This window comes from Brassica rapa, chromosome A08, assembly GCF_000309985.2.
Source record: "Brassica rapa cultivar Chiifu-401-42 chromosome A08, CAAS_Brap_v3.01, whole genome shotgun sequence".
NCBI classification, from domain to species: Eukaryota; Viridiplantae; Streptophyta; class Magnoliopsida; order Brassicales; family Brassicaceae; genus Brassica; species Brassica rapa.
The window spans coordinates 3,655,587-3,670,901 of record NC_024802.2 but is presented as its reverse complement, the minus strand read 5'-3'; the positions used below and the strand labels follow the sequence as shown (position 1 = coordinate 3,670,901).

At 30.6% G+C, this 15,315-nt stretch overlaps 1 protein-coding gene across 1 annotated transcript; it reads right to left on the bottom strand.

Moving 5' to 3' along the window:
• Positions 1-2,427: 2,427 nt before the first annotated feature.
• Positions 2,428-5,855, bottom strand: LOC103833057. Its single transcript, XM_009109156.3, has 3 exons — positions 4,334-5,855; positions 4,061-4,158; positions 2,428-3,282 (listed from the first exon to the last, which is right to left on the bottom strand). Exons 1-3 carry the CDS (start codon positions 4,840-4,842, stop codon positions 2,633-2,635), a joined length of 1,257 nt encoding a protein of 418 aa, XP_009107404.1. The 5' UTR covers positions 4,843-5,855; the 3' UTR covers positions 2,428-2,632.
• Between the last annotated feature and the right edge of the window lie 9,460 nt (positions 5,856-15,315).

Here is a 15,315-nt window from a genome sequence, read left to right as displayed (position 1 = left end):
ACCTAAGTCCAAATCTGACCAAAAAGAGATTTATGGCAAAGGGACAATGTACTTGTTTTTCTATTCCGTTTTGGCAATTTTTTCTAATATTTATAGCGGCATTTATGATGATAATTACGTGATGTTCATACATGATCTTGTTAGGGTTGGAAATCCAGAGAATTTTGATCAAAATTCATTGTCCATCTTCTGAATTCTTTGAAGAATGGATTAGCTTCCAGGTCTTTGTTCCACCATCTTGCTCGGGTGAAAATATTTAGCTACTATTAATGGAGTTTACACATCAGTTTTCAAAATATAAGTTTGAAGAAAAACTTCTTTTCAAAGGAAAAAGTATTGATAGACATACTGAGTTGACACGAAAAAGGTTGGTGTGACTAAGGTTCTGAATGGTAAAAGCAGTTCAATCAGGACAGATCAAGCAGATCATGCAGATCAAGCGGATTATGTAGAGAGATGCATATCAAGCAGGACAAATAATTTTATAAGTTATGAATGGCAAAAGCAGTTTAAAAATGCAGATCATATATTTAAACAATAACAATTACACTAAAATATCAAAAACATAATATATAAACAATACATAAACAAAGATAAAATAGTTAATAAAAAATATTTGGATTTGCCCATAACATATATTCAATATTGTTTGTAATGCTAGGTGTATTATAACAACTTTTATTACATGCTTACAACTTTTTGTAAATTTTTAACTATATATATATGCATAACATGAAAATATAATTCATATATGTATAATTATAAATATATTTATAATAACAATTAAAATTTATATGATAAACTAACTTTATAAAAAAGTAGTTCATTAGTTTATTTCAATATTCATGTTTGTAACAGAAAATCATATTAATTTATAAATGATTAATTTAGAAATAATATCTTAATAATATCTTTAATATTTTTTCTTAAATAAATATACTCTTATATTTATATTTATTTATCATTCTTAAATAAATATACTCTTATATATACTTATTTATTTTTTACCTTATGCATAACAAAAAAGAATGAGACACATCATAGCACCACAACCAAAAAAACACAATACATCACGCTACAACTATTTTTTTCTAAACTTACAACACTTTTCAATTAAATATATTATATTTTATAATAAATAATAAATATATTACAAATATAACAAAAAGAAAACTTACCTTACGTGAGAAAATGAGAAGCGCACAACAAAATAGGAGATAAGTACTAGTAAGTGTTTCAGTAATATATAATAAATAAATAACTGTAGAATTAATTCATCGAAAAAAAATATTTATTAGCTAAAAAAAGGCAGAACAAAACGTACAACATCAAAAATGGGGCGGGTAGTATTGTAGGCAGATGAACTGCCTTTATACAGAAAAAAGACAAAAACATTAGCATGTGTACAGTTCTCCTGCTTATTATTTTTAATTTTTTTTTAAAATGTGAATGGCAATACAAAAGCAGTTCTCCTGCTTAAATGTATGAACTGCTATTATCCCACTCTTCCATTCAAATACTAAGTGAAAAAATAAAGTTGACTGAAACTGAATAGGATGCTTTGTTGTTACTAAATGTTGAAAATTAGGGTCTGATAGTAAGTATATGCTGGTATGGAGATTCGAAGTCACTACCATTAGACTATGTGACACCATCACTACCATTGCACTATACACGAGCAGTGGTAATTATACGGCCGGTAAAACACATATATTTATTTTGGGCCGAAAGCTCCAACTTCTAATGCTTGGTATCAAAGCCGATACTGTTTAGATGTTATAATTGACTATACGACATGAGTTTAGATCGGACCGCCATGAAATCAGTGATGATGATCGCACTTACCATGAGAATGTAATTGTCGCCAAACTTCAAAACTAGTTTTATATCCACGTTACTAAAATTAATAAAGGAGTCGAGGATAAGCAAAGTTTATCACAGTAAATTTAGCAATGGTTGCGACGAGGAGATAAGCCAAGATTATCAAACTAGTTAACCACTACAATATAAAACCGACATGTAAACATCACTCCTCTCCATCTAGTTTTTTATTAAACACATTTCCCTTTTTTCTGCAACTTTGCTCTTTCTATGACAGACATAAAGCCACCCTTTACTCTTCTATTTACTTGACACATGTGTTTAATCAATCAAGCATAACAAAAAGCATGGTGAAAAATGTCGTATACGTATCATCTAACGTGGCTTGGTCAAGCAATGTGGTTCAAGTGCTTGAAGACTTGCCATGTGGAAACAAGGCACATATCATCTACAATCATCATTTATAATTTTTCTTTTCGTCACAGGACTTTTAAGTGACAAAAACTTACCGACTTTAAGGACTAGTCTAGATTTTGATCCATATTTTTTTCCTAATTACCAAAATTTGTACTTCTTATAATTTTTTTTTTGTAGAAACAAGTAATGTATGTTAAATGTTAAGTGGAAATTATAAAATGAAACGAAAAGAAAAGGAGACACTAGTCCTTTGCTCTTGAGTAGTCTTGACTAGGCCACACCACCACAATTGTACACAATTAAAATGCTATTTTTTCCTAAATATTACAATTCTTTGCTTCACACATTCCACTAAAACTTACAAATCCAATCATTCCAAAGTGCAATTTCTTTTTTAAGGCTCGGAAACTTTGTAGATTACTACGAAGCAGGGAAGTATAGCTTTGGGATTAAACACAACCAAGTCATCGAGGTTTGTGTAGACCCCAGCGGGCCCCGCAACAGAATCATACGAGCCAGAACCATTTTCATCTTCCTGTGCATCGCTCTGCACGCGCCTCACTCTTCCGGCAATCACACGACAGACAAGCATCGCTCTCCTCTGGTCAAAGCACCTCGATGCATCGTGTGCTCTTCCGCTGCTCGCCGTGGTCCTCACTCCCTTTATCTCATTGGCCCCACCGCCTAAACGCAGCGTTTTGGCATGGAAGCCGTGGCGGATAATGGTGCAGACACGGCAGCCAGGAAAGTTGGAGCATAGAGATGTTGAACCGCGGGAGCCGAGAGAGCAAGAAACGGTGGTGCAGTGGAAACGGAGTAGCTCGTTGCCGTCCGCTGCTGAACGAGGCTCTTTTCTGGTGGAGGCATGTGCATGGGATTTGACTGCGTCCCGACAATCCTCAAACCGTTGGATCGTGCGCTGAGTGTTGTGGACTTTTAATATCCGTTCGATGTTGTAGATTGGACTGTCCTTACGTAACCAGCTAGATTTGAAGATGATGTCCACTATGTTTCGTCCTGAATCCTCTGGCCCCAACTCCGACACTATTGTCAAAGTTTGACAACATTACAAAAAGATCTTTTACATATTGTTTTGTCGATATATAGGTGGATATATCCTTAAATCTACCTCAAGTGGAAGGAATCTATTTTAGCAGCAAAACAAAAAATGGAAGGAAACCATGATTACAAAACGTTTTCATACTAAAAGTCTAAAAGCCTAGTCATTCATATTTTCAATCTGGTTTGCTTTATTTTAGTTTTGATCACTATTTACCTCTAGGATCTTAATATCTGCTTGGTTTCCAAATTTCTTTTTTTGGGACAAACACGAAAACATGTATTTTTCTCTGAAAATACCAAAACTCAAAAAAAAGAAAAGAATAGAACCAGAGAATGGTAGATTAGTGATGATGATAATGATGTTGTTTGTCGCCTAATATGTGACTAAGACATATAAATTATTCTAATCGTAGTACAATATATCTATTTATATAGTATATATATACACATGTTGCTGTACATACATATCCAAAACAACGACCCAATTACGAGAAAAACAAAATAAAAGACAGACCAACACATATTTTAACCTTTTCGAAACTAATGAAAAGGGAAACTGCAAACGATGGTATTTTATATAGAAAGCAAACACATAAGGTAAAAGGATCGAGTATAATTGAACTTTAGATATGTATAATTCACAGTGCTTATGAGGGCTCATATTTTTTCTTTTGGGATTTCGACAGTTAAAACTCCAATCACTGGGCACCATATATAATTATATATATATACAAAAAGACAAGTTAAAGGGAAAATATACCGGCATGACGAACTGCTTGATGATGCTCTAGAGTTTCAAGCTTAGGGAAAATCTCCCCACATTGTGGACATGCACATATTCTTGGTGAAACTGGATACCTACGTCATAAGTTATATATATAACCAATCATTAATTAATTTCTCTGTATTAATCCTTTTTGTAACTATTTTTGTTTCTGGTAAAAATGTTAAGTCCTTTTTGTAACTATGATTTGCAATTATTTAAGAAACCAGCATATTAATTATTCAGAAATGAGGTGTAAGAATATCGAACCTGCATGGATCAACAATCATGTGGCACTCATAGCAACCAGAGAGTTTTCTGAATTGCATGGCTTTGGAAGAGGAATATGACGTGTAAGCTCCACAACCGTTAGATCTAACCGTTGCAGAAGATCCACGGGTGACAGGTTTCCGGGTCAACAGTCCGGCATCCTGACCCAGATTGCTACTCCCCGGCGAGTGATCTGAGCGATGAATCACGCGGGCGTTACCGTAAATAACATCACTAAACTTACATAGAGAAGAGCCGCAAGATGATGACGTAATCTTTGATGGTTCGTGCACTCGTGGCCCTTCTATTTGTTTGCAACTCAAAAGGTTCTTTATCTGGCTCCATGACGACGATGATGACTGTACCGTCTTTTTCTTCAGAGTTTGCGTTTGTGTTTGTGTCTGAGGGAGAGGAGTTTGCTTCTTTCTGCTCTTCTTCTTCTTTGGGTCTGAAGAAAATAAACGCGTTTGCGATTGGGTTTGGTTCGGTATTAAAGGAAGAGGAGCCATGAAAGAGAGAATATCGAAAGACAGTGGAAGTTAGATCACTGTCGATAATATATATAGTATACAACACGAGTAGAGAGAAAGAGAGAGACTCTTGTTATTTTACTAATGTGTTTTGGTTGGAAGGTATCCGAGAAGACAGTATGTGATCCAGTGGGAACAAATGATACATCTGATACATATATCTGATCACATACACAACATTTGGTTATTTACACCAACTCTATTTAATATTCATAAGTGCATAATATTTAGTAGTTCTACTAGCATCCAACCATACAAAACATAGACACATATCCAGATTTAGATTTTGGTATAGTGGCAAATGACAATATACTCTCGTCATAATAAAACAAATTCGTTTATTTTTATTGGAGTAGCTAGGTGACATCCACTACAAACATATATGATTCTTGATTATACAGAATGGATTCATTAGCATTACCAATGTCGTAGTGGAGTTGGCCACCGTTCTCTTTGTTTTTCTCTTTTTTTCCATGTGTTTAGGACTAGTGCTGAGATAAATAATACTCTAAAATAACATCGAAATTAGTATTAGACTATTAGTTCATAATATACATAATTTTAGAAAGTATGAAATAACATAAAATAGATTGGGAAAACCGCAAAATTTAGGAGTATAACTTTTTTTTTAAATGCAATAAAATGTCATTTATATATAATATATATCTTTATAATTTAAATAAAAAGAAAGAATGTGATATCGTAAATTTATTAAACCTTGTATATATAAAAACAGAATTATATACAAGTTAATAACTCTATATATATATTATTGAAATTTTTAAGAATTTATAAATTATTTGTAAAGATTCATTAATCTAAAACTGATATTTAATTAGACTATAGATGTATGGTTATAGGTTCACATGGATTTGATACACCTAATGAATTCATAAATAAACAAAATTTCCCCAAGTTTGAATGCTGATATTTATGAACTATTTACCATCTGCAAACTAATCTAAAGTTACTTTTAAAGTCAAAAGCAATAGTCATAGTTGATAGACCAGCTTAATTTAATAGTATATTATTTTCATATAACGGTGAACATCTTAGCCAAAAAAAAAAGAAGATGAAGAATTTATTGTATAACTGTTATAATGTAGCATCATCAATGAAAAAAGCTCTTCCCAAATACTCTTACAATATAGTATAAATAAACACATGTAGAACCATGTTCTCAGATTTTTTCTTGTGTTTCTCGCATCCGAGCACTTGTAGCTTATTTTCTTCAGTTATCCCATTTTTTCTTTCTTAATTTATTACTCATTCCGTTCCTAAAAGTTTCATATTCTATATAATTTTTTTTTCAAAAATATACATATTTTATATTTTCAATGTAATTTTTGCCAACTAATAATGAGAAATTGTGAAGTTCAAGAATTTTAATTGCATTTTTTTAAAAATCTGTTTGGTTTAAAAATATAGGAAATATAAAATTACAAAAACTATGCATTTATAGCTAAGTTTTAATACTCTTTCCATTTCCGAAAGTAAGATGTTTTAGATTTTTTACTTGTTCCATAAAGATAAATTTTCTATATGTTAAGGTATTTTTCTTATAAAAATATTAAATAAAAATATTAGAATTGATTAAATTTTATTGGTGAAAAGTTATTGGAAAGTGTATAATAAAGTAAAAAAAATTAAATTATAAACATTTATTGAATTCTTAATAAGCGTGAACACTTTAGAAAATTTTACTTTCGGAAACAAAGAGAGTATATTTTATTAAAAAATGTAAAAATTCTAAAACATAGATTTTTTAGGAACATAATAAATATTTTTTATTGTTTTTAGTGATGAAAGCTTTGGGTGAGAACACCCCAATGCGCCCCCCCTAAGTTCTCATACCCATGCCCCCATGTAACTGAAACTAAATAGAAACTAAGAACATAATACTAATATATAAATGACTTTGACTAATTTAGTCACTGCCATTTAGTTCTGAACTAAAACATAAAACATTACAAAATTTATTTTCGGTAAAGGAAAAAAACTATTATACGTATTTATCAACTATAGTTTTCGCCCAATAATACAATGGAAGATTGATGCCTAAAACTTGCTGGTACTGTTTGTATGCCAAGTGGTAGAGATACTTCGGAGAAGGTGCGATAGAAGCTAGAGTTCAAGTAGGAGAAGCCAAGATATAGGCACATAAACATCGAGATTATAAAGTCGCACAGTGTGACCCCTCGTGATATTGCCGCAAAACATGGCGTCTTCTCACATGTGTTACCTTTATTCCCTTGTCATCTACTCTCTCCCCATAGATCCCTTTTCGTGTATATACATATGTTTATAATTATGTAATATATTATATATTATACAAATCTACACACTTATGTACATGCATTTACAACATGTGTCCACTTCGTTCCAATTTCACGTAGGGAAGAGAAAAAAAAAAGATTTGTACGACTATTTATGGTAAGAATTAAGAATTAACTATTAAATAATTTTTCCGTCTAGGTCAAATTCTGCAGATTTCTAATAGAAACACAAGTTTTTGATCTAATCTAGTATAAGTGAAGATTTCCCGTATAGGCTAATTTTAATGAGAAGTTCCATTTGTTATAAGTTTTAAATTTAGTTGAAAATGACAAGATTTAAAGATGTTTCACTTTAGAAAAGGTTTTTTCGTTTGTGTGTTAAATCCGTTGTTCTTTCGAATCGTTCTGTAGGTGGAAGTTAGGATTGATTCTTGACGATCCTTTGTTGAATGAAAGTTCTCTCACTTGTCTGTACTTCAATTTGGATGAATGTAAACGTATGATAAGCACACAAAAAAAAACCGAAGAGTAAGAAAGATGCAACACAAAATATAACCTTCGTATCTCAAGTGATGAGATTCCTATATCCCAGTGCTTGACCGCACAAATCGATACTTTGATCGATCTACAAAAATATTAACCAGTTATAGTTCAGAACAACTTCTCACGATCTATTTATTTTAAAAAAAAAACTATGTAACGCCTCCGATCGTCCTTATTAATGGGCCTCTTCACCTTTGCTCATTCGACCAGTGGGTGCCATCAACCGACTGTCGGCACATTTATTTGAAAGATTTGACATACTTATTTACTAATTATGTAGTTAGCACGTGATATTTTCATGTTCTTTAGTTTCATTAATCATTTCTCAATAAATTTTTCTTATTTCCACTATTTCAGTTCAAACATGTTTAATATTGAAGTTGTTAATGGAAAAATAACTAAAAAACTAAGTGCATTTCATTCATTTTCAAGTGTTTCAACATACACCACCATATATAGGTACTGGTGTTACCCACCTTATGCATCATCTTCACCTCTCGGATCTATCGCAATGGCCTTAACAAAGGGAAACGATGGATGGTACAATATCTAGTGGTCACGGTGTGGCTCTCCAGTGACATGGACTGCTCCTCGGTCGGGTCACAGCTAGGCGTAGTCATAACCAGGACCAGCTTTTCCAATTTCAAGAACTTGAAACAAAATAGAAAATTAGGGCCAATTTAGTACATCGCTAACTTTGTTATATGGATTTTATTGACGTCTCTAGATGAGAAAGGAAGGAGCCATATAGTTTGTTTGACAAGAAAAAATAAGAAAATAGTGAAAAATGGAAATGAAAACGTTAGTATAAAATAAATATTTAGTTCTTTGGGTTGTATTTTTTTAATTTTTTGGGGTCACTGAATTGTTGTGTTGTTTAAGCCTACTGAATTAGTTAAGTTAATAAAAAAATAAAACTAATGTGAGCTTTGTATGATCACTAAAAAAAGAATTCATATGTATAATTATTAGGATTTTTGCTAAATGGTGACATATAAAAAGGAGATCATGTAGCAAATATTTTACTGGGTTGGCCAAAGTCGACCATGTTCATAGCGATGTGGATCAGGTGGGGGATGGGATGGTAGCTTCCTCCTTTGACGGCTAATGATCCCGAGAAGAAACACATAAGAAAAATATAAGGAAAAAGAAAAATAGAAGAGGGATAGAGAGATAGTCAGAAATGGTAATGACGGTTCCTCATGATGAGACACTTTTTATTTTGTTAGATTATGGGAAAGAGAAGATAATATATATAGCCTGGTTTGAGAAATGCTTTGGTTCATATTAATCTGTTGATCATATAATTGTTATCTTCTCAACATGCTTATGTGTCTTTCTACTGCATCAATACACATTGCCAACACTCTGATATTCCATGAGAAAACAAAGTATATTGAACTTGAGTGTTATCAGGTTCGTGAACAGACTGAAGTGGGGTATATTAAGACATTTCACTTAATAAACAACCAGTCGCTGATATCTTTACGAAATGTTGTTTTCTACTCAATTCTACTCTTTAGCTGGAAAAATTACTTAAAATCTATATTTGTACTTACCTTTACCATCTCTAGGAATAATACTATACTTATAAACCGGTTATTAATCATTTGGTTAAGTTCTCTGGTTATTGTGTTTGTTAAACTGTATAACATATAAGAGCTCACTTATACAACATTTTGAGAAAATATCAATAACAAATTGTTCGCTAGACATCATCTTCTTCGCATGACTATGTACACGAACACCTTATATTAGTATAATTTTGTAACATTTTGGTTTGTGATATATAGAAAGGTTTAAAAAAATTAATTTGGCTACCTAAGTCACCAATGTATGTTTATCTTTTCTGGTTCACATCCATTTAGAACCTCAGAGTTAAACGTATTTGAACTGAAGTAGTAGAATGATGGGTGACCTATCAAAAGAGGTTCATAATATCGTGCGAGTGAGACTAAAACACGGGAAAATATCATGTTGTGATGGCAGAGTCAGGTAAACAATGATTTCGAGCAATGGAAAAATTAACGCACCGCCTGTCGGACGGGATGCGCCCACGGGCTGAGTGAGCGGACGTGGAAGGCCCATTAGCCGTAGGCGGTCAGGACGTTACAAGTGGTATCAGGACCGAACCCAGACGAGCATGGAGTCAGTGAGGGCTCACACTAATATGGGTAAGGGGAGTAACAAAGACGTTACGTTCTCTGAGAGGTGATAAATTATAACATCCCGGTTTGTGGTATATGGAAAGGTTTTAACGAATTGATTTGGTTACTTATGTCACCAAAGTGTGCTTTCATTTTCCGACACACATCCGCTTAAAACTCAAGAGTTAGTGTACTTGAGCTGGAGTAGTAGAAGGATGGATGACTTATCGGGAAGTGGTTCATGATATCGTGCGAGTGAGGCCAAAACACAGTAAAAGTTCATGTGGTGATTACATGTCTAGCAAACAATGATTTCAAGCCTTGAAAAAATTAATGCACCACCCATCGGACGAGACAGAGCCCACAGACCGAGTGAACGGATGTTGGAGGCCCATTAGCCGTAGACGGTCGGGGGCGTTACAAGTGGTATCAGAGCCAGATCTAGACGAGTATGGCGTCAGTGAGGGCTCACCTCATATGGATAATGATCTTGGGGAGTAACAAAGACGTTGCATTCTCTGAGAGGGGACGAATTGTAATATCCCGGTTTGTGGTATATGGAAAGACTTAAACGGATTGATTTGGCAACCTATGTCACCAAAGTGCGTTTACTTTTTCTGGGACGCATCCGTTTAGAACTCAAGAGTTAATCGTAATTGGGATGTAGCAGTAGAATGATAGATGACTTATCGAAAAGTGGTACATGATATCGTGCGAGTGAGGCCAAAACATGGGAAAAGTTCATGTGGTGATTGCAGGATTTAACAAACAATGATTTCGAGCCTTGAAAAATTAACGCACCGTCAGTCGGACGAGACGGGACCCACAGACTGAGTGAGCGGACGTGGGAAGTCTATTAGCCGTATGCGGTCAGGGCTTTACAATTTTTTTTTATCTTTTTAATAGATCTCTTCAAACATATTTGAAATGAAATTATGTTACATTATTTTTATCCATCTTCCTCATAATTCATGTGAGAATATGCAAGTTTCGGTTACAAATAGATGTTGGTTGGGATGTATAACAACGAATAAATATATTATGATGTCTTCTGGAGATCGTAGACATATATATGTTGTATGGCCCTGTTTGTTCCGGAGCTCGTTGCGATTTAAATGTTATTTGTTTGTATATCGCTAGTCGTAACAATCAGTCGCAAATCGCAAAAAATAAAATTAAAATTATAATGAAATGATTTGATAATATATTTTGGTTTAGTTTGGTTCGGTTGGTTCGATTTGGTTCGGGTTTGTTCATTTTTTTTCTCTCACCCCTAGTAATTGTTTATGAATAATTTGATTGATTCAATTATTTTTTTGGATATAGTATGAGATTACCTTTATATATCTCAAATAAACCAACCATAAATGTTTCATGATTTTAAATAGGGTAAAATCTGATTAAATTTATTAGTTGCATTTAATTTAGTTTCTTATCTTGCATTTGCAATATATTTTCTTAAAACTATGTAATTTCATATATGTTATTTTGGAAAACAAATATGAAAGTGTTGTTAGTTAGGAGTTGCATAAATGAACAAATCAATATTCTTTTGAAATTTTATACATGTATATAAATAATTATCACCAAATCAAATCATAATAATTTATTAATATATTGATTTCACTTGTTTATTAGTTTTAAGTCGTTTGTAATTTACATGCATATAAGTAAATATAATAACTCTAAATAATAATATGTCGCTGACTTAAATAGGTAGGACTGAACATACAATCTAGAATCCGAGATTCAAACCAAACCCGACCTGTTATCAGATCCAAAATGTAAAATACCCGAACGAGTTTTGTTAGATGGTACAAAAACAAATACGAGCCTGAAGTATTATTAACCGAACCCGAATGGATAAACCAAAAAAATCTAAAATTAATAGTCATCACAAATATTTGAAATATAGTTAAGTTTTTTAAATAATCAATCGAGTGTTTATGTTGATATGATATAAGAAATATTAAAACTAATACTTTTAATACCATATTAGTTATAAATACATGCTTCATAATTTGTTCGTCGAAATAACAAGTCTACTCTATTTATAAGGTAATACATATTGTTTACTAAAGTAAAAGGAAATCTCCTAGACTATATTTGCGAAATGATTTTGCCACATGTCCTTTCTACAATCATTTTAACAAAATAAATGATGACATGGTTAACTAGATTGATGACATGACTATAGTTAATATGACATGGACAATCACCTTTATTACTGACATATATTTTTAGTAAACTTTATAAAATATGACAATAACTAATACATTACATTTAATGTTGATTTAAATTTTTGTTAAACTTCTTAAAATATGGTAATAATTCATAAATCATCACTAAAATAAATATATTGAAATATGCATTATAAATTTCGAAATATATTATTTAATTGTATTTTTATAATTATACAATTTTTATTACTAATATTTCCAAAAAATTTTACATCTTTTTTAAAAAATTAATAAATTGTTAATCGCAATTTCATTAGTTTCTTTTAGATATCTACAAATTTTATAAATATTGTTTAGTTATAATTTTTAATCTATATGATTTTTAGTAATTTTATACAAGTTGATTTAATACATTTAACCAACATAAATAGATAAAAAATTTATCTAAGATTCAAATTTTAAATATATTACATATATATTATTAAATGTAATTTAAAATAAAGAAAATTATTTTTTTCTTAATTTTATGCTTAAATAATCAACTTTATATTAAATATTAGTCAAAAATAATAAAATATATAATATTAATAAATTTCATTTTAAATATAATTTAACTTTTTAAAAATTTACTACTGCGCATGGTGTAGGAAAACACCTAGTTAGAATTATAAACCAAGTTAAAGTTTACTAAAGAAAAAGAAATGAAAATTGTAATTGATTATTTTAACAAAATTAATGTGAAAGGTGACGTGTAGAAAAATAAAGTATTATAAAATACTAGGGCTTTTCCCGGGCTACGCCCGGGTTGTTTTACAATTTTTAATATAATTTATGTTTTTGGCATTTTTATTTGAGTGTATACATATATGATGGTACTGATTATAAAAATAAAAATTCTCAGATAAATATTAAAAAATTAAACTATTTATGTCAATCAAATTTAAGAAAATTAGAACTCAAAATTTATTATTATTCTTATATTTTTGATTGAAGTTCATATGAAAACAACTGTTAAATTGGCAACTAATTTAAACTTTGGAATAATTGAGTTGTCATTTTTCTACTAACAATAAATTTTTACTTACGCTATTGGAAATTAGGTTCTCTTTTGCATTAATTCTTGGATTTTCATTATATAATTAGTATCTATAGCGATTTGTTTTTATCTTTCTTCAGAAAGTGGTGGAATTAGGAACAATTAAAATACAGTGATTGAAAATACAATGGTCATGAGATGAGTTGTAAGAATCATGTCATTATTTTCTTTGCCATGCGAGAAAGAATTTTAGAACAAAATTTCCTAGATAATATTAGTATTTTGCAACATCAATTTCAGTATTTGGTATGTTTCTTCTCCAATATCCAGATGAAATGAAGAGAATCTTGGGATGATTTACTGAGAAAACTGATAACCTTTAAATAGCACATTTTACAGATTAAATCTCCAAAACATTATTTGAGAAGCGATTTTCTATGTGTCGTTACTATATTGATTTCGGAAAAGAAAATGCTGACATGTTATGTTAACTATGATGACATGCTTTAAATTTAGTTGTGGCATGTATATTTATATTTAATGTTAATTTATATTTTGGTAAGTTTTTTAAAATATGTTAATAACTCATAAATCATCATTAATATAATAATAAATAATATAATAGTAAGAACAAAAATGTTGTTCAAAAAAGGAACAAAATTATTATTATAATTTTTAATTTTTAATATTTTTTATATATTATGTAATTTTTACTACAAATTATTCAAAAATTTATACAGTTTTTTTTTAAATTGTAATTTTATAGTCTCAATACCATTAGTTTCTTTTTAATATCTACAAATTTTAAAATATTATTTATTTTTTTATTTTAATAATTATATATCTAACAAAACTTTCTTTTAATTTTATAGAGTTTAATTTACTATATTTTAACCAAAGAAATAAATAAAAACCTTTTCAAGATTATAATTTTAAATATATTCATATTTGTTATTGTTTGAACAAAAACATTTGTACTATTACATATAAATTTGAATAAAAAGTATTTATCTTACCTTAATTTTTGCATATAGTTAAATTAAGATTTAAAATTAAAATGTAATTAAATAATAAACCTTAAAATTAATAAAATTTGATTTTTAAATACTGAAACTTCTATTTCTACACATGGTGCAAAAATCACCTTGTAGACTATTAATATGTCAGACAAAAAGAAATTTTTTTCTTAGTTCAGGTTGTAGAAAGACAACATCCGTAAAAAGAGGAGTATGTAGTATATATCCTCTTTTTTCATGTATGGTAGAGACCTTAACAAATAGCCTGCCAGATACATACTATGAGGACAAAATGTTATCTACCAAAACTTGCCACAAACCCGACTTTGCCTGGGTTGGAATATTTAGCTTTGATTGAATGATCACTTTAAATTAAATTCTTTTTTTTTTGCTAAAATTTGGTTTAAATTTTAGCTTTGAAATTAAAGCTTTGATTGAATAATATCACTTTAAATTAAAGGTTTCATTAGCATATTTTGCTGTAAAACATTGGTGATATATATTGTTAACGTTCGAGGAATGTCAAACATTTACCAGCATTACAAATTTACAATCTGACGTTTATATTACAAATGTTTAATGCTAAGTATATTTGTTCTAATTAGCTGATGCTATAAATGTGCATTAAACAAATTGATGTGCGAATGATGAATTGTTTGAGATAATAACCTGTTAACGTAATGAATATAGCTACCAGCCTACCACTGCCAGTGACACCATAATATATACTTTAAGTCCAATTCAAATTTAATTTTGTGTTTGCTGATCGATCTTGTTTTTAACTTATCTTGATTTGTACTTTCCAGGCAATAAAAACTAACTGGACCGATCCAAAAACTTTATCGAATTGAGATCAGGCTGGTTTGACACTCGTACTGGCATGCAAAATTATCTGTTATTTCTATATTGAATTTCACTGCTGAAAACAAAAATGGAATTGTAAAGATCGTAGAGACTATATAAACATTTGATAGTTGATGATATAAAGAAAGAAATAAACAGACACAATATTCCCCCTAACATAACTTAGTTTAGTTATCAGCTTAATGTTTCTACCCAAATGTTAATCAAGTCAGTCTTCAGAAGCCTATGACTAACCATAATAATTCAAAATCGGCAGCTCAATATACGAACAAACAGACACAAGATTGCCCTTAACACAACTCAGTTCAGTTCTCAGCTTAATGCTTCTACTCAAATGTTAACTAAGTCAGTTCTTTAGAAGCCTATGACTAACCAAATGTAACAAAAGAA

Coding starts and splice junctions, on each gene's coding strand:
- LOC103833057 (XM_009109156.3), bottom strand. CDS start 4,842: ATGGCTCCTCTTCCTTTAATACCGAACCAAACCCAATCGCAAACGCGT. Junction 4,159..4,333: donor ATGATTGTTGATCCATGCAG/GTTCGATATTCT, acceptor CTTATGACGTAG/GTATCCAGTTTCACCAAGAA. Junction 3,283..4,060: donor TCAAGCAGTTCGTCATGCCG/GTATATTTTCCC, acceptor CTTTGACAATAG/TGTCGGAGTTGGGGCCAGAG.